At 48.8% G+C, this 20174-nt stretch overlaps 1 protein-coding gene across 2 annotated transcripts in view; it reads right to left on the reverse strand.

The window, feature by feature from the left end:
* Positions 1-20174, reverse strand: part of arhgap32b (Rho GTPase activating protein 32b) — a 646854-nt gene that overhangs the window by 345857 nt on the left and 280823 nt on the right. For both annotated transcript variants that reach the window (XM_085968179.1, XM_085968180.1), the window contains exon 4: positions 1130-1221. In XM_085968179.1, the coding sequence (XP_085824305.1) occupies positions 1130-1221 (92 nt within the window). The remainder of the gene's footprint in view (positions 1-1129; positions 1222-20174) is intronic.

The raw sequence follows: 20174 nt of genomic DNA on the forward strand, positions 1-20174 counted from the left end.
CCCCTCCTCTCTCCTCCTCCCCCCCTCCTTCCCTCCCTCTCTTCCCCCCAGTCGCTCTCTCTCTTCCCCCCAGTCGCTCTCTCTCTTCCCCCCAGTCGCTCTCTCTCTTCCCCCCAGTCGCTCTCTCTCTTCTCCCCCAGTCGCTCTCTCTCTTCTCCCCCAGTCGCTCTCTCTCTTCTCCCCCAGTCGCTCTCTCTCTTCTCCCCCAGTCGCTCTCTCTCTTCTCCCCCAGTCGCTCTCTCTCTTCTCCCCCAGTCGCTCTCTCTCTTCTCCCCCAGTCGCTCTCTCTCTTCTCCCCCAGTCGCTCTCTCTCTTCCCCCCAGTCGCTCTATCTCTTCCCCCCCAGTCGCTCTCTCTCCTCCCCCCAGTCGCTCCCTCTCTTCCCCCCAGTCGCTCTCTCTCTCTTCCAACAACAACATGCCCTCGAAAAAGCCTCAGCACCGCCGGGCACTTCAGCTAGTATATATATAAATGAGTCTGTCTGTCTGTGTGTATGCGTGCGGTAAACTCAAAAGTTATAGAGCGTACCTACACATATGTTATATCAAAAGAAAGCTTATGATTAGGGGAGTGTCAAAGGCGTGTTTATTTTTTGGTCAGACAAAAATTGTTCGGACAGTGTACAAAAAACGGACAAAATCCGCTCATTTCACCACGTGCATACACACAGCCAGACAGACAGACAAACTCATTTATATACAGTGCTATCCGGAGGTGAACTATCCGGCAATCTGGAGCCACCGGCAAAAATCAGGAGCTGTTTTTTATTCTATTTGTTTGTTTTCTTTGCTTTATTTGAACATTGCAAGTCCCATGGATGTAGATTATGCACCAATAACTTTCTTTGAAGTGTTCAAATTCCAGTACAGCCTGTGAGGAGCACAAGTACATCACTGAACACCCAACCTCTGTCTCACTCATCCAAATCAGAGGAAACATTACATTTTGTATCAAACAGAAAACAACAAAGGAACCAGGGTTGCGACTATACACAAATGCGTTTGATTAGATGTTGAAGTAGTTTGATCAGTGCAGTGAAACGCCAGTGGGAATAATCTGCTCAGTAGGACAGCTCGCAATCCTAATCCCGAGCCCGGGCCTGTGCAAACAGGAATCTGCCCATTCTTACTTTTTGACGTGTTTGACTTTCATGCTGGCGGTGCTGCCACACGGGCGGAGAGGGAGTTCTCCGGGGAGATCGGGAACGTCGGCGCTTCTCGCCTGTGGAGAGAAGTAGACATTGATCAGCACTCCGGACATACTCACAAGTTTCAGTTATTTTTTACATAGAATTTTACAACACAGAAACAGGCCATTCGGCCCTCCTAGTGTTTGCAGTCCAGTCTGTGTTTATGCTCCACCCGAGGCTCCTCCCACCTTAATTCATCTCATCTCATCCCATCAGCATATCCTTCTATTCCTTTCTCCCTCATGTACTTATCTAGCTTCCCCTTAAATGCATCTATACTATTCGCTTCAACTACTCCTTGTGGTAGCGAGTTCCACATTCTAACCACTCTCTCGGTGAAGAGATTTCTCTTGAATTCCCTATTGGACTTATTGGTGACAATTTTGAATATTTATGACCCCTAGTTTTGGACTCCCCCACATGCAAACCCCTTCTTAATTTTAAAGACCTCTATTAGGTCGCCTCTCTTTTCTAGAGAACAGAGCCCCAGCCTGTTCAGTCTTTCCTGATAATTGTACGCTCTCAGTTCTGGTATCATCCTTGCACCATCCCCAGTGCCTCTACATCCTTTTTATAATATGGAGACCAGAACTGTTCACAGTACTCCAAGTGTGATCAAACCAAGGTTCGATAAAAGTTTAACATAACTTCTCTGCTTTTCAATTCTACCCGTCTAGAAATGAACCCCAGTGCTTTGCTTGCATTTTTATGTCCTTATTAACCTGCGTTGCTACTTGTAGTGGTTTGTGTATCTGTACTCCCAGGTCCCTCTGCGCCTCTACCCCAGTTAGACACTAATTCCACACTAGGACCTGCGCTCTGCTCTCCAACAACCACCAGTTGCCTGAGTAAAGTCTCACACACTGCAGTCAGGCTACATCACAAGAAACCGACCAGACTGCAGATACTGGGAGGGTCCCCATGGGTCAGCCATGGCCACTTTTAAACAACATGCCCACTTTAAAAAAATAAAATGTCTACTTAACTCCATAGCTCCACAATATTGCTTCAGCAATCACAACATATTCACCTCAGCATCAACAATTCAAGTCTCTTTCACTCAAACTCAGCTGCCCCAGCAGTGCATCACAGAACCTTCCGGCATCCACTCGGCCACAGCAAGTAAAGTTCAGAGCTAGATAAGGCCATTCGGCCCATCAGTCCCAATCTAACCAGAGTCCCATGTCTGCCTCAATAGTCTATCATAGTCTTTCCCTTCCCCTGCCCTGCCCGGGACAGATTTTATAATTAATAAAAAAGGAGCATAAACTTTACTTTAGAAATTCTTTAAACGATTGGTATAAAATGGACAGGACTTGAATGAATGGCTTCCTCAAACATAACCCACTTGTGAATGGCACCTGATGCTTATAGTGTTCAGTAGTACGGTGCACAGTACTAACAGCACACAATACGATGGCATTCAGTACTCACAACACATTGTACTAAGGTGTCCAATATTTAGAGTGGACAATATTACGGTGCACAGTACAGGAAACTTTGTGTTATCCGGAGGCTAACTGTCCGGAATGCTCGAGCCACCGGCAAAAATCAGGTGCCGTTTTCGTTAGGTTTTTTTTCTCGTTGCTTTTTTCCTCAACAGTCAAGCTCTGCAAGGTCTGCTGAAGCTGTTGCTAAGCTATAGAGACGCTTGGAAGCAACAGGGTTTGTTGACAGATACGGCGCTCAGAAGCTTCCGTATCTTTCAACATTAGCGCTGGAGTGTCCGGCAGTTTTGAGGGTGCCGCATAGCACAAAGTTTCCTGTACTAGTGTCCAGTACTACAGAGCAAAGTACAACAGCGTGCAACACTATGGTGTCCAGTATTTAATATGTACAGTACTTGGTGACTATCTTATATTGATGGCCTCTAGTTTTGCTCTTCCCCACAAGTGGAAACACTGTCTCTGTGTCTACTCTATCTAAATCTTTCATCATTTGAAGACCTCTATTAGGTCACCCTCAGCCTTCTGTTTTCAAGAGGTTGATTTCAGCCAGTTCATCCTTTCCTGATAGTTAAGGATGAACCATCAGGTGAACTATTAGGTAAGTAGTAATACACTTGCAGTATGTACAGTGTGCAGTACTTACGTCTACAGTACTGTTACAATTACAGTCAGTCAGTGCTGTACACACAGTAAACCGATTACAGTCAGTCAGTGCAGACTCTAAACTGGTTACAGTCAGTCAGTACACAATCTAAATCGATTATGGTCTGTCTGTACACAGTAAACCGATTACAGTCTGTCAGTGCACACTCTAAACCGATTACAGTCAGTCAGTGCACACTCTAAACCGATTATCAGTCAGTGCAGACTCTAACCCGATTACAGTCATTCAGTGCACACTCTAAACTGATTACAGTCAGTCCGTGCAGACTCTAAACCGATTACAGTCAGTCAGTGCACACTCTAAACCGATTACAGTCAGTCAGTGCACACTCTAATCCGATTATCAGTCAGTGCAGACTCTAACCCGATTACAGTCATTCAGTGCACACTCTAAACTGATTACAGTCAGTCCGTGCAGACTCTAAACCGATTAGTCAGTCAGTGCACACTCTAAACCGATTACAGTCAGTCAGTGCACACTCTAATCCGATTATCAGTCAGTGCAGACTCTAACCCGATTACAGTCATTCAGTGCACACTCTAAACTGATTACAGTCAGTCCGTGCAGACTCTAAACCGATTACAGTCAGTCAGTGCACACTCTAAACCGATTACAGTCAGTCAGTGCACACTCTAAACCGATTAGTCCGTCAACACACTGTAAACCGATTACAGACAGTCAGTGTAAAATCTAAACCGATTAGTCAGTCAGTGCACACACTAAACCGATTACAATCAGTCAGTGCACACTCTAAACCGCTTACAGTCAGTCAGTGCACACTCTAAACCAATTAGTCAGTCATTACACACTCTAAACCGATTACAGTCAGTCAGTGCACACTCTAATCCAATTAGTCAGTCAGTGCACACTCTAATCCGATTAGTCAGTCAGTGCATACTCTAAACCGATTACAGTCAGTCAGTGCACACTCTAAACCGATTACAGTCAGTGCACACTCTAAACCGATTACAGTCTGTCAGTGCACACTCTAAACCGATTAGTCAGTCAGTGCACACTCTAAACCGATTACAGTCAGTCAGTGCACACTCTAAACCGATTACAGTCAGTCAGTGCACACACTAAACTGATTACAGTCAGTCAGTTCACACTCTAATCTGATTAGTCAGTCAGTGCATACTCTAAACCGATTATAGTCAGTCAGTGCAGGCTCTAAACCGATTAGTCAGTCAGTGCACACTCTAAACCGATTACAGTCAGTCAGTGCAGAATCTAAACCGATTAGTCCGTCAACACACTGTAAACCGATTACAGTCAGTGTAAAATTTAAACCGATTAGTCAGTCAATGCACACACTAAACCGATTACAATCAGTCAGTAAACACTCTAAGCCGATTACAGTCAATCAGTGCACACTCTAATCCGATTACAGTCAGTCAGTACACACTTTAATCCGATTAGTCAGTCAGTACACACTCTAATCCGATTACAGTCAGTCAGTACACACTCTAATCCGATTACAGTCAATCAGTGCACACTCTAAACCGATTACAGTCAGTCAGTGCACACTCTAATCCGATTATAGTCAGTACACAATCTATACGTTGAATCAACGTGGATCTGTTTTTGGTGAATCATCAAAGATCATTTCTCCTGGACAGGAAATAATCCACGAACAGTCTCAACGTGGCTGCTCACTAAACAGGACAGCTCACCATTCTTGTAGTCAAAATAGCACAGCCACGAGGGGGCAGTACAGTATGTGACTATTAAACCCACAAAAGTTGCATCCCTAGCTCGCAAAAAATTGCCTCCGGCTTCCTAACAGAACCGCACATGCCAACCTAGGAAACTATCAAAAAATGAACAAGATCTTCAAAAAAAAAAAATTGACATGGACCGAAAAAGGTGGCAACTGAAGTGTGGACCCGATCACAGAGTTATGACATGTGGAAATAATATCGAAAGTGTTTCTGGCCCAGTGTCTAGTTCTCACATCTGCCAGTAAAAATAAGTGTAGATTGAAACCTGCTGCCCCCGTTAGTCCATCTGTGAGCCGCTGACGCTCAGCTCTTCTGGCCCAGCGGGACACTGACTGTCCGTAAGGTGGGGTGGGGGTGAGACCAGAGTGGGTCTCTGAGGTACATTTTCATCTGAATTGATGTTATTAAAGATTCATCTAGCGCTAGCATTGGAATGTTTTACCTCAGGAAAAGTTTGTGGTGCAGTCAGAGTGTAATTAAATCCCCACCGCTTGCCCTCTCCACCAAACGCAGGAGTCACAGAACCAGGTACGATGTGCGCAGAACCAAGCCACACCAACTTGTGGGACAGCCTGGAAAGAGCAAATTAAGCTTGAATGCACGGTGAGCTTTTCTGATAAATGGGGACACTGAATCTGAGACACTGACTGTCCGTGAAGAAGGTTGGCAGGTAAGGGTACACACATAGTAAAGGATTAAAGTTTAGATGAATGAGACTTTGCACAAAAATTCAAGCCACTGTACCTGCCAGCAAAGGGCAATGCCAGTCAGTGCTTGCACCATCTGTGTCCCAAGCACCTGTGGAACAGGAACGATGGGCTTTTATAAGAACACACTGACTCTCCAAACATCAAACCTCACAACATTTAAACCAGCATTTAGTACTTGAACAAAAGCATCCCAGGATGGCAGCCTTCACCGATATAGGGCAATTCTGAGGCACTAGAGGTCAGGCTGAGCACACTTTCATTTCAAGGTGTCACACTCCAAATACATTCTGTATTTACAGTATCACTGCTCACGTCAACTGCGACCAGATACACACTCCCAAGACTGCAGACGCACCCGTCCAAGAAGTTTCAACCCCTACTGAGCACACTGACCGCCCGTACAGGTTTATATTGAGGTTGCAGTGAACACCCCTTACATTCCTAGGCTAGTATTGAAAATCAATTGTCTGAATTTGAAACTTCTCCATAAATTCCAGTAATAAACTTTACTGTGAATAGACAGGAGCTGTGGCTGTCTGGTGTTTATCTCAAGCCTCGGCTGGAAGGGAACGTGACCATTTCCTGAACACATCAGCTCATGAATCACCACAATGTGTGATTTTAAAAGAATTTCTTCATCGCAAGTAAAAGCCAAGAGCTGCTGCCCTGAAATCACTGGCTCCAGTCAGCTCTTCACTGCAGTGTTGTCCAATGTTAGCCACTAGTCACATCTGGCAAATTGGGAATTTGGTTGTGGTGAATAGCATTTCTGATTAGTAATTAAAAAATTAATAATAGAAAGATACTGTACTTGGGCATGTCATTACAATCCTCATATTTGACAGGGATGTTTATGTGAACTTTATCCTTTTTATGCGCCTGTTGATAAAATGTTCAAATGAAATTCAGAGCATGAGAGTGTTTTTATGATCGTCGTGTGTGCTTTACTTTCTTGGTTTCTGCTTATTGGTCATCTGCTAAAATGGTGTGTAACACGGGTGTAAACACCAGACTTCATAGTGGTTAGCACTGTTGCCTCACAGCGCCAGAGACCCGGGTTCGAATCCGGCCTCGGGCGACTGTCTGTGTGGAGTTTGCACATTCTCCCCGTGTTTGCGTGGGTTTTCTCCGGGTGCTCCGGTTTCCTCCCACAGTCCAAAGATGTGCGGGTTAGGTTGATTGGCTATGATAAAATTGACCCTTAGTGTTAGGGGGATTAAATACGTGGGGTTACAGGGATAGGGTGGGATATGTGTTGGTGTAGGGGTAACGGGGATCGGGTGGGATATGTGTCGGTGCAGGCTCGATGGGCCGAAATGGCCTCTATCTGCACTGTGGGGTTTCTGTGTGATTCTGTGTGTGATTCAGCGCGGTGAAAACACCAGACTTCAGCACGGTGAGAACACCAGACCTCAGCACGTTGAGAACACCAGAACTCAGCACGTTGAGAACACCAGACCTCAGCACAGTGAGAACACCAGACTTCAGCACATTGAGAACACCAGACCTCAGCACGGTGAGAACACCAGACTTCAGCACGGTGAGAACACCAGACCTCAGCACGGTGAGAACACCAGACTTCAGCACATTGAGAACACCAGACCTCAGCACGGTGAGAACACCAGACTTCAGCACGGTGAGAACACCAGATTTCAGCACGGTGAGAACACCAGACCTCAGCACGGTGAGAACACCAGACCTCAGCACGGTGAGAACACCAGACCTCAGCACGGTGAGAACACCAGACTTCAGCACGGTGAGAACACCAGAACTCAGCACGTTGAGAACACCAGACCTCAGCACATTGAGAACACCAGACCTCAGCACGGTGAGAACACCAGACCTCAGCACGGTGAGAACACCAGACCTCAGCACGTTGAGAACACCAGAACTCAGCACGGTGAGAACACCAGACTTCAGCACATTGAGAACACCAGACCTCAGCACGGTGAGAACACCAGACCTCAGCACGGTGAGAACACCAGACCTCAGCACGTTGAGAACACCAGAACTCAGCACGGTGAGAACACCAGACTTCAGCACGGTGAGAACACCAGACTTCAGCACGGTGAGAACACCAGACTTCAGCACGGTGAGAACACCAGACTTCAGCTTCAGCACGGTGAGAACACCAGACTTCAGCTTCAGCACGGTGAGAACACCAGACTTCAGCTTCAGCGCGGTGAGAACACCAGACTTCAGCTTCAGCGCGGTGAGAGCACCAGACTTCAGCTTCAGCGCGGTGAGAACACCAGACTTCAGCGCGGTGAGAACACCAGACTTCAGCGCGGTGAGAACACCAGACTTCAGCGCGGTGAGAACGCCAGACTTCAGCGCGGTGAGAACGCCAGACTTCAGCGCGGTGAGAACGCCAGACTTCAGCGCGGTGAGAACGCCAGACTTCAGCGCGGTGAGAACGCCAGACTTCAGCGCGGTGAGAACGCCAGACTTCAGCGCGGTGAGAACGCCAGACTTCAGCGCGGTGAGAACGCCAGACTTCAGCGCGGTGAGAACGCCAGACTTCAGCGCGGTGAGAACGCCAGACTTCAGCGCGGTGAGAACGCCAGACTTCAGTGCGGTGAGAACGCCAGACTTCAGCACGGTGTGTAAGATTCGCAAAATTCAACAGATTCCCCAAAACCAAGAAGATTACCCTAAAGAAGGGATTTTTGGATTGTTAATAAACCATGTCAGAATGGTATAAGAATATTGGGCCTAAAGGGAGATTTAAAAATCAAGGACCCCAGGATTTTGGTTTTTATTTTAAAAGCATGTTCGAGCCTGTGGAAGAAAAGGGGGGGCTGCAACAAAAGGAATTGGGATTGGCCTCTGTAAATGGACAATTTTGAGTATTGGCATTGGCAAAGCTGTCTGCGCGACTATCTGGACTGCCTCAGTCATTTTACATAATGACAATAGACCAACAGAAGAGCAGTTCCTGCCCAAAGTTACAGAACCATCCAAAGTATACATAATGCAGAACCTTGGGCCCCACAGGAAAAGGCAAATGTTACAGCAATTAAACAAGAGGTTAAACAATCGCTTAAAACCAATTAAGAATCGAGGGGACCACCCCGAAACCACTTCACGCAATCTTAAACCAATTAAGACCGATGGGACCATCCCGAAACATATTAAACAATTTTTAACCCATCGATGTTAACGAGCCGCCAAAACTAACAAAGAGACAGAACTGATTTGGCGTGCAGATTAGCAGGCCTCAAACAGTATAATTGAGGGCCTGCTTTTACAACAGGAGTTCGGTTCAAGGAGTGCGGGTTCAGTTCGGGTCAAGCGGTTCAAGCAGTTCAAAGAGTCAATGGTGGTTCGAGTGAGAGGAGAGTTCAAAGAGTTGAGTTGAGTTGAAGAAAAGAGTTCAAGAAAGCAGTGCTGGAGGAAGTTCGTTTCATCATTCATGTCAAATCAAATCACCAAGTTCAGTCTAAGAAGAAGCTCCCTCTCGAAGAAATAACACACCGTCGGAGACCTCGCGGCAGACCAGGGCCAAACGAAACAAACAACCAAATATTACCAGCAACTGGGTAATATTGGGCCACCGCGACCAACAAAACCCAACTCGGAAGAAAACCGAAGATTCGCATAATCTATCCTGACTTACCGCTGGGTAAGGTTTTACTGAAAAGACTCTAAACCCTACTTCTAACCAAAAGAAATTGGGTACTCACCTGATAGATCCAATACGCACCCTACCGCATCAGCGGACTCGCGAAGACTGACCAGCCACGCAGGTGAAGTTCCCTACTGCGTCCGGGGTACAGCAGGCCCCAACCGACACATCTAGAGAACCCCAAAAATCGCGAACCTCTACAACTGTCAAAAGAAGTCGTTTTGGTGAGCATTATCCCTGGTCCTCTGGAGCCCAACTTAGCTAGTTAAGTGGGATTGGGAGGAGTGAAGTATTCTGTCTATTGTAATTTTCCCTCGTGTATTCCGAAGTGGTCCCCCAATTTAGAGTGTTAAGATAATTGTGTTGTGCATTTCCTTTCTCAAATAAAGATCTTATTTCTTTCACCAAAATTCAGTTGTCTGCTGCACTTTACATCACAACCCCCAAATAAGTCCCAGGTCTAGAACCAAGGGAGTGGGAGTGATTCGAACCGCTCATAAGTCAGAGGTGAAGCTGACCCACACACCACCCCCTACAGGTGAGCACGCCAGACCTCAGCGCGGTGAGAACGCCAGACCTCAGCGCGGTGAGAACGCCAGACCTCAGCGCGGTGAGAACGCCAGACCTCAGCGCGGTGAGAACGCCAGACCTCAGCGCGGTGAGAACGCCAGACCTCAGCGCGGTGAGAACGCCAGACCTCAGCGCGGTGAGAACGCCAGACCTCAGCGCGGTGAGAACGCCAGACCTCAGCGCGGTGAGAACGCCAGACCTCAGCGCGGTGAGAACGCCAGACCTCAGCGCGGTGAGAACGCCAGACCTCAGCGCGGTGAGAACGCCAGACCTCAGCGCGGTGAGAACGCCAGACCTCAGCGCGGTGAGAACGCCAGACCTCAGCGCGGTGAGAACGCCAGACCTCAGCGCGGTGAGAACGCCAGACCTCAGCGCGGTGAGAACGCCAGACCTCAGCGCGGTGAGAACGCCAGACCTCAGCGCGGTGAGAACGCCAGACCTCAGCGCGGTGAGAACGCCAGACCTCAGCGCGGTGAGAACGCCAGACTTCAGCACGGTGTGTAAGATTCGCAAAATTCAACAGATTCCCCAAAACCAAGAAGATTACCCTAAAGAAGGGATTTTTGGATTGTTAATAAACCATGTCAGAATGGTATAAGAACATTGGGCCTAAAGGGAGATTTAAAAATCAAGGACCCCAGGATTTTGCTTTTTATTTTAAAAGCATGTTCGAGCCTGTGGAAGAAAAGGGGGGGCTGCAACAAAAGGAATTGGGATTGGCCTCTGTAAATGGACAATTTTGAGTATTGGCATTAGCAAAGCTGTCTGCGCGACTATCTGGACTGTCTCAGTCATTTTACATAATGACAATAGACCAACGGAAGAGCAGTTCCTGCCCAAAGTTACAGAACCATCCAAAGTATACATAATGCAGAACATGACACCAACCAACAGAAGAACCTTGGGCCCCACAGGAAAAGGCAAATGTTACAGCAATTAAACAAGAGGTTAAACAATCGCTTAAAACCAATTAAGAATCGAGGGGACCACCCTGAAACCACTTCACGCAATCTTAAACCAATTAAGACCGATGGGACCATCCCGAAACATATTAAACAATTTTTAACCCATCGATGTTAACGAGCCGCCAAAACTAACAAAGAGACAGAACTGATTTGGCGTGCAGATTAGCAGGCCTCAAACAGTATAATTGAGGGCCTGCTTTTACAACAGGAGTTCGGTTCAAGGAGTGCGGGTTCAGTTCGGGTCAAGCGGTTCAAGCAGTTCAAAGAGTCAATGGTGGTTCGAGTGAGAGGAGAGTTCAAAGAGTTGAGTTGAGTTGAAGAAAAGAGTTCAAGAAAGCAGTGCTGGAGGAAGTTCGTTTCATCATTCATGTCAAATCAAATCACCAAGTTCAGTCTAAGAAGAAGCTCCCTCTCGAAGAAATAACACACCGTCGGAGACCTCGCGGCAGACCAGGGCCAAACGAAACAAACAACCAAATATTACCAGCAACTGGGTAATATTGGGCCACCGCGACCAACAAAACCCAACTCGGAAGAAAACCGAAGATTCGCATAATCTATCCTGACTTACCGCTGGGTAAGGTTTTACTGAAAAGACTCTAAACCCTACTTCTAACCAAAAGAAATTGGGTACTCACCTGATAGATCCAATACGCACCCTACCGCATCAGCGGACTCGCGAAGACTGACCAGCCACGCAGGTGAAGTTCCCTACTGCGTCCGGGGTACAGCAGGCCCCAACCGACATATCTAGAGAACCCCAAAAATCGCGAACCTCTACAACTGTCAAAAGAAGTCGTTTTGGTGAGCATTATCCCTGGTCCTCTGGAGCCCAACTTAGCTAGTTAAGTGGGATTGGGAGGAGTGAAGTATTCTGTCTATTGTAATTTTCCCTCGTGTATTCCGAAGTGGTCCCCCAATTTAGAGTGTTAAGATAATTGTGTTGTGCATTTCCTTTCTCAAATAAAGATCTTATTTCTTTCACCAAAATTCAGTTGTCTGCTGCACTTTACATCACAACCCCCAAATAAGTCCCAGGTCTAGAACCAAGGGAGTGGGAGTGATTCGAACCGCTCATAAGTCAGAGGTGAAGCTGACCCACACAACACCCCCTACAGGTGAGCAGGCCAGACTTCAGCGCGGTGAGAACACCAGGCTTCAGCGCAGTGAGAACACCAGACTTCAGCGTGGTGAGAACACCAGACTTCAGCGCGGTGAGAACACCAGACTTCAGCGCGGTGAGAACACCAGGCTTCAGCGCGGTGAGAACACCAGACTTCAGCGTGGTGAGAACACCAGACTTCAGCGCGGTGAGAACACCAGACTTCAGCGCGGTGAGAACACCAGACTTCAGCGCGGTGAGAACACCAGACTTCAGCGCGGTGAGAACACCAGACTTCAGCGCGGTGAGAACACCAGACTTCAGCGCGGTGAGAACACCAGACTTCAGCGCGGTGAGAACACCAGACTTCAGCGCGGTGAAAACACCAGACTTCAGCGCGGTGAGAACACCAGACTTCAGCGCGGTGAGAACACCAGACTTTAGCGCGGTGAGAACACCAGACTTCAGCGCGGTGAGAATACCAGACTTCAGCGCGGTGAGAATACCAGGCTTCAGTGCAGTGGGAACACCAGCAACATTGTATGGAAAGGGAAGCTGTCATCATGGTCAACTCGACCAATCGGAAATACCGCTCCAGGTCAGCAGGTGAAAGCAAGTCCACCCAGTAGCAAGCAGCTCCGGCAGGCAACGTCATGGCAACGGTCAAGCTTTTCTGGATGGAGAGTGGGGGCAGGTCTGCTGCTGTTGCAACTATTGAAAGGATGCAGAAGAGAGCAACCAGATTGTCAGACAGGATTGAGGCATTGGTTTATGAGGAGCTATTACATAAATTGAACATGTTCTCACTGGAAAGAAAAGGTTGAGAGGTGATATGATTGCTGTTTTTTAGCACTCTAAAGGGACTGGATAATGTAGGCCACGGCAAGCCAGAACAGTAGAACCAGAGGACACAGCCTGTGCTTGAAGGGAGCAAATTCAAAACTAATCCACGGAAACATTATTTCAGCAAGTTATTGGAAGCAAATAGTATTGATTCATTCAATTGCAAATTCGATAATTTCTTTCAGAAAATAATATTTGGGGACAGTGTATATGAGTAATTTGAGACATGACATGTGGTGAGTGCAACAGGCTCGGGACTTTGGACTTGTGGATCCCAAAGCTCTCCATCCTCACCTCATGTCTGGGTCTGTTGTAGACTCATTGATAGAGATTGATCGCTGTGATTAATCAACAACTCCATTATAAGAAATAGGAGCAGGAGTAGGCCATTCGGCCCTTCGAGCCTGCTCCGCCATTCAATAAGATCATGGCTGATCTTCTGCCTCAATTCCATTCACCGGCCCTCTCGTCATATCCCTTGATGCCCTTACTAGTCAGAAATCTATCGACTTCTGGTTTGAATATACCCAATGACTGAGCCTCCACAGCCCTCTGGGGTAGAGAATTCCAAAGATTCACCACCCTTTCTGTGAAGAAATTTCTTCTCATCTCAGTCCTGAATGGCCTACCCTTTATCCTGAAGCTGTGGCCCCTGATTCTAGACTCCCCAGCTAAGGGAAACATTCTCCCAGCATCCACCCTATCAAGCCCTGTAATAATTTTGTATGCTTCAATGAGATCCCCTCTCATTCTTCTGAATTCAAGAGAATACAGGCCTAGTTTGATTAATCTCTTCTCATACGACAGTCCCGCCATCCCAGGAAAAAATCACGTGAACCTTCGCTGCACTCCCTCTATGGCAAGTATATCCTTCCTTAGGTAAGGAGACCAAAACTGTACACAGTACTCCAGGTGTGGTCTCACCAAGGCCCTATATAATTGGAGCAAGACTTCTTTACTCCTGTACTCAAATCCTCTTGTAATGAAGGCCAGCATACCATTTGCCTTCCTCATGGCTTGCTGCACCTGCACATTCACTTTCAGTGACTCATGTACAAGGACACCCAGGTCCCTTTGAGCATCTGCATTCCCCAATCTTTCACCATTTAGGAAATACTCTGCCTTTCTGTTTTTTCTACCAAAGTGGATAACTTCACATTTATCCACATTATAATCCATCTGCCATGTTCTTGCCCACTCACTGAGCCTGTCGAGATCCCCTTGAAGCCTCTTCACATCCTCTTCACAACTGACACTGCCACCTAGCTTTGTATCATCAGCAAATTTGGAAATGTTACATTTAGTCCCCTCATCCAAATCATTGATATAGATTGTGAATAGCTGGGGCCCAAGCACCGATCCTTGCGGTACCCCACTAGTCACAGCCTGCCAACCTGAAAAAGACCTGTTTATCCCTACTCTTTGTTTTCTGTCTGTTAACCAATTCTCAATCCATGCTAGTATATTACCCCCAATTCCATGTGCCCTAATTTTGTTCACCAACCTCTTGTGTGGGACCTTATCGAAGGCCTTATGAAAATCCAAATACACCACATCTACCGGTTTCCCTTTGTCTACTCCACTAGTTACATCCTCAAAGAACTCCAATAGGTTTGTCAAACAGGATTTCCCTTTCATAAATCCATGTTGACTCTGCCCAATCTTACTATTCGTGCCCAGTTATTGCATCCTTTTTAATAGATTCCTGCATTTTCCCAACTACTGATGTGAGACTAACAGGTCTGTAGTTCCCCGTTCTCTCTCTTCCTCCTTTCTTAAATAGTGGGGTTACATTTGTTATCCTCCAATCTGCAGGAACCGTTCCAGAATCTACAGAATTTTGGAAGATGACAACCAATGCGTCCACTATCCCAATGGCCACCTCTTTCAAAACCTAAGTTGTAGGTCATCCGGTCCTTGGGATTTATCGACTTTTAGTCCCATTAATTTTGCTAGTACTGTTTTTTTACTAATAATAATTTCTTTAAGTTCCTCATTCTCGCCACACCCTTGGTTTTCTCGTATTTCCGGGAGGTTTTTTGTGTCTTCCTCCGTGAAGACAGAAACAAAGTATTTATTTAATTTCTTAGCCATTTCCTCATTCCCCATTATAAATTCTCCCATCTCTGACTATAAAGGACCTACATTTACCTTCGCCAGTCTTTTCCTTTTCACATACCTGTAGAAGCTTTTAGAATCCGTTTTATATTTTTCGCTAGTTTGTGCTCATATTCCATTTTCCCTTTCTTTATCAATTTCTTGGTCCCCCTTTGCTGATTTCTAAAAGGATCCTAATCCTCAGGTTGCATACTTTTTCTGGCAACTTTATAAGCTTCCACCTTTGACTTAATACTAGCTTTAATTTCTTTTGTTAGCCATGGTTGGATCACTTTTCTTTTTGGGTTTTTATGCCCTAGAGGAATACATGTTGCAAATTATGCATTATTTCCTTGAATGTTAGCCATTGTATGTCCACCTTCATACCTTTTAGTGTAGTCTCCCAATTTACCATGGCCAACTTGGCCCTCATACCCTTGTGGTTTCCTCTGTTTAGATTGAAGACCTTAGTTTCAGATTGGACTACATCACTCTCAAACTTAATGTCAAATTCAATCATATTATGGTCACTTGTCCCTAAAGACCCCTTTACCACAAGATTATTGATTAGCCCTTTCTCATTACACAGTACCAGATCCAGAATAGCCTGTTCCCTGGTTGGTTCCTCCAAATACTGATCCAGGAATCCATCTCGCATGCATTTGTGGTAATTTGATTTGCCCAGTCAATATGTAGATTAAAGTCCCCCATGATTACCATATTGCCCTTGTTACATGCACTTCTAATTTCTTGATTGATACTGTGCCCTACATTACCACTACTGTTTGGTGGCCTATACACAACTCCCGCCAATGTTTTCCACCCTTTGCTGTTTCTTAGCTCCACCCAAACTGATTCCAGTTCTACATCATGATCTGCCGAGCCAAGATCTTTTATCTCTACTGTACCGATCTCATCCCTTATTAACAGCGCTACGCCACCTCCTTTTCCTTTTTGTCTGTCCTTCCTATAGTTGAGTACCCTGGAACATTCAGTTCCCAGCTTTGGTTACCCTGCAACCATGTCTCTGTACTGGCAATTACATCATACCCATTTACTTCTATTAGTGCCATTAATTCATCCACCTTGTTACGAATGCTATGTGCATTTAAATAAAGTGCCTTTAGCTTTGCCTGTTTAATATTTTTCTGCACTTTGACCCTCTTTACTGTTGGCCTTTGTTTCTGCTCCCTACTAGTTTTGCTGACTACTTTTCTAACTTGCACTTCCAGCTTTGTTTCTCTCCGTTCTGGGCCCACACTGAGGTTCCCAGCCCCCTGACAAACTAGCTGTTGGGAAGGTTGTTGTATCGCGCGAGTGCCAGGATGGTAGAAGGTGAACTCGATGGAGCTTGGTCTTTTTTGTCAAGTCTTACGTTCCTATGCTACGCTCCATGAAAGAAAAATAAGTCAAGAATTGAATAGATCTGTCACAAGAAAATGGCAAATAGTGAGTCTCTGTGAACATTCTTCAGGAGAGCTGATTGATGTGCCAGTGGAGCCTCCGTCAGTTGGCAGTGGGCGAAAGGTGGATGAAAATTTCACGATGAATGAGAAATTCAGTTTGCAGAAAGGGTGGAGAAGCCGCTTTGCCTTTTGTGCAACGTCGTTTGGTGAGAATAAGGTGAATAATGTGAAGAAAGGTTTCGAACTTGAATTTGAAAGAAAATTTCCAGTCAGTTCATAGGAAGGGGTGGAAGAAATTTCTCAGCTGAAATCCACTCTCAATCTGCAAAAACAGTCCTGAAACAGATTCTCTCGTCTTCAGTTATGCTTCAGTTATACAGGGCATTGGTGAGACCACATCTGGAGTACTGTGTACAGTATTGGTCTCCTTATTTATTGGAAGCAGTTCAGAGAAGGTTTACTAGACTAATACCTGGAATGGGCGGGTTGTCTTATGAGGAAAGGTTGGACAGGCTAGGCTTGTAGTCGCTGGAGTTTAGAAGAATAAGAGGTGACTTGATTGAAACATATAAGATCCTGAGGGGTCTGGACAGGGTGGATGTGGAGAGGATGTTTCGTCTTGTGGGAGAATTTAGAACTAGGGGTCACTGTTTAAAAATAAGGGGTCGCCCATTTAAGACAGAGATGAGGAGAATTTTTTTCTCAGAGGGTCGTGAGTCTTTGGAACTCTCTTCCTCAGAGGGTGGTGGAAGCAGAGTCTTTGAATATTTTTAAGGCAGAGGTAGATAGATTCTTGGTAAGCAAGGGGGTGAACAGTTATCGTGGGTAGGCGGGAATGTGGAGTAATTGGATCAGCCATGATCTTATTGAATGGCGGAGCAGGCTCAAAGGGCCGAGTGGCGGAGCGGGCTCGAGGGGCCGAGTGGCGGAGCGGGCTCGAGGGGCCGAGTGGCGGAGCGGGCTCGAGGGGCCGAGTGGCGGAGCGGGCTCGAGGGGCCGAGTGGGCTCGAGGGGCCGAGTGGCGGAGCGGGCTCGAGGGGCCGAGTGGCGGAGCGGGCTCGAGGGGCCGAGTGGCGGAGCGGGCTCGAGGGGCCGAGTGGCGGAGCGGGCTCGAGAGGCCGAGTGGCGGAGCGGGCTCGAGGGGCCGAGTGGCGGAGCGGGCTCGAGGGGCCGAGTGGCGGAGCGGGCTCGAGGGGCCGAGTGGGCTCGAGGGGCCGAGTGGCGGAGCGGGCTCGAGGGGCCGAGCGGGCTCGAGGGGCCGAGTGGCGGAGCGGGCTCGAGGGGCCGAGTGGCGGAGCGGGCTCGAGGGGCCGAGTGGCGGAGCGGGCTCGAGGGGCCGAGTGGCGGAGCGGGCTCGAGGGGCCGAGTGGCGGAGCGGGCTCGAGGGGCCGAGTGGCGGAGCGGGCTCGAGGGGCCGAGTGGCGGAGCGGGCTCGAAGGGCCGAGTGGCGGAGCGGGCTCGAAGGGCCGAGTGGCGGAGCGAGCTCGAAGGGCCGAGTGGCGGAGCGGGCTCGAAGGGCCGAGTGGCGGAGCGGGCTCGAAGGGCCGAGTGGCGGAGCGGGCTCGAAGGGCCGAGTGGCGGAGCGAGCTCGAAGGGCCGAGTGGCGGAGCGGGCTCGAAGGGCCGAGTGGCGGAGCGGGCTCGAAGGGCCGAGTGGCGGAGCGGGCTCGAAGGGCCGAGTGGGCTCGAAGGGCCGAGTGGCGGAGCGAGCTCGAAGGGCCGAGTGGCGGAGCGGGCTCGAAGGGCCGAGTGGCGGAGCGGGCTCGAAGGGCCGAGTGGCGGAGCGGGCTCGAGGGGCCGAGTGGCGGAGCGGGCTCGATGGGCCGAGTGGCGGAGCGGGCTCGAAGGGCCGAGCGGGCTCGAAGGGCCGAGTGGCGGAGCGAGCTCGAAGGGCCGAGTGGCGGAGCGGGCTCGATGGGCCGAGTGGCGGAGCGGGCTCGAAGGGCCGAGCGGGCTCGAAGGGCCGAGTGGCGGAGCGGGCTCGATGGGCCGAAGGGCCGAGCGGGCTCGAGGGGCCGAGTGGCGGAGCGGGCTCGATGGGCCGAGTGGCGGAGCGGGCTCGAAGGGCCGAGCGGGCTCGAGGGGCCGAGTGGCGGATCGGGCTCGAGGGGCCGAGTGGCGGAGCGGGCTCGAGTGGCCGAGTGGCGGAGCGGGCTCGAAGGGCCGAGCGGGCTCGAAGGGCCGAGTGGCGGAGCGAGCTCGAAGGGCCGAGTGGCGGAGCGGGCTCGAAGGGCGGAGCGGGCTCGAAGGGCCGAGTGGCGGAGCGAGCTCGAAGGGCCGAGTGGCGGAGCGGGCTCGAAGGGCGGAGCGGGCTCGAAGGGCCGAGTGGCGGAGCGGGCTCGAAGGGCCGAGTGGCGGAGCGGGCTCGAAGGGCGGAGCGGGCTCGAAGGGCCGAGTGGCGGAGCGAGCTCGAAGGGCCGAGTGGCGGAGCGGGCTCGAAGGGCCGAGTGGCGGAGCGAGCTCGAAGGGCCGAGTGGCGGAGCGAGCTCGAAGGGCCGAGTGGCGGAGCGGGCTCGAAGGGCCGAGCGAGCTCGAAGGGCCGAGTGGCTGACTCCTGCTCCTAGTTTGTATGTATGTTCAGAACTTAGAACTTTGGCCAGCTGCAGAACTTGTTGGATTCTGACGCACAGGTGGTGAGAGAGATTATGGTGATGGTCATGGGCATTTTACTGGAGAACTATGAACTTAAAATCAGAAATGGTTGTGCGGAATATTCCAGAGGAGCCGCTGTGTCCTCAGACAGTTGTCGCTGTGTGCTGGCTCTGACTGGCAGCTTCAATCTTAGGTGAAAGCCGAGCTGGAAGATTCTCTTCCATTTGCACTTGCACTGGCCGTATCCTGCGACGTTGACGACACTGCCCTTTTAGTGTTCTGCATACAATTTGTTATTAAGGTGCTGAACTGAGAGAAAAGCTCTTAGTGCATACAATAACAACAACAACTTGCATTTATATAGCGCCTTTAATGTAGCAAAACGTCCCAAGGTGCTTCACGGGAGTGTTAGCAAAGAAAATTTGACACCGAGCCACATAAAGAGATATTAGGACACCAAAGCTTGGTCAAAGAGAAAGGTTTTAAGGAGCATCTTAAAGGAGGAGAGATTGTAATCGCTCCACCATTGGTGGCCGTGCCTTCAGCTACCGAGGGCCTGAGCTCTGAACTCCCTCTCTAAACCTCTCCGCCTCTCTATCTCACTTTCTTCCATAAGGCACTCCTTAAAAGACGCTCTTTGACCAAGCTGCCCTGATACCTCCTTATGTAGCTGCGTCAAATTTTGCTTGATAACATTCCTGTGAAGCGCCTTGGGACGTTTTACTCTGTTAGAGGCGCTATATAAATACTTGTTGTTGTTGTTGCTCGTGAGGAGGCAGCGACGAGTGCCTCGATGGGCCCTTCGGAGGATGCCAACAGAGGCACAGGGGGAAGCTGTAGGCCTGTCTAAGAGGGAGTCAAGCCTGGGACGGCGGCAGGAGAGTAGGAAGTTGGGAGGGCAGAGTACCCGAGAGGGGAGAAATGAAAGGAGGCATGACGACAGGAGAGATGGGTTTAGGAGGGGTAAAGAGAAAAGAAAAAAAGACGGAGAAAAAAGCGGAAATAGAAGTGATGGGCTTCGGTCTGGAGTCGCAGCCAAAAGGCACACGTGAATGGACACAGGGAAACTCAAGTTACTCAGGCCTGGTTACATAGCAAGATTAGGATAGATGAAAGGGAGAAACTGAAAGAAATCAGTATTTGTAGGGAAATGGTGTTAGGAAAATTGATAGGACTGAAGGCCGATAAATCCCCAGGGCCTGATAATCTACATCCTAGGGTACTTAAGGAAGTGGCTCTA

The sequence above is a fragment of the Somniosus microcephalus genome, chromosome 26, assembly GCF_052327205.1.
Source record: "Somniosus microcephalus isolate GS21.2 chromosome 26, FLI_Smic_1.0, whole genome shotgun sequence".
NCBI lineage: Eukaryota > Metazoa > Chordata > Chondrichthyes > Squaliformes > Somniosidae > Somniosus > Somniosus microcephalus.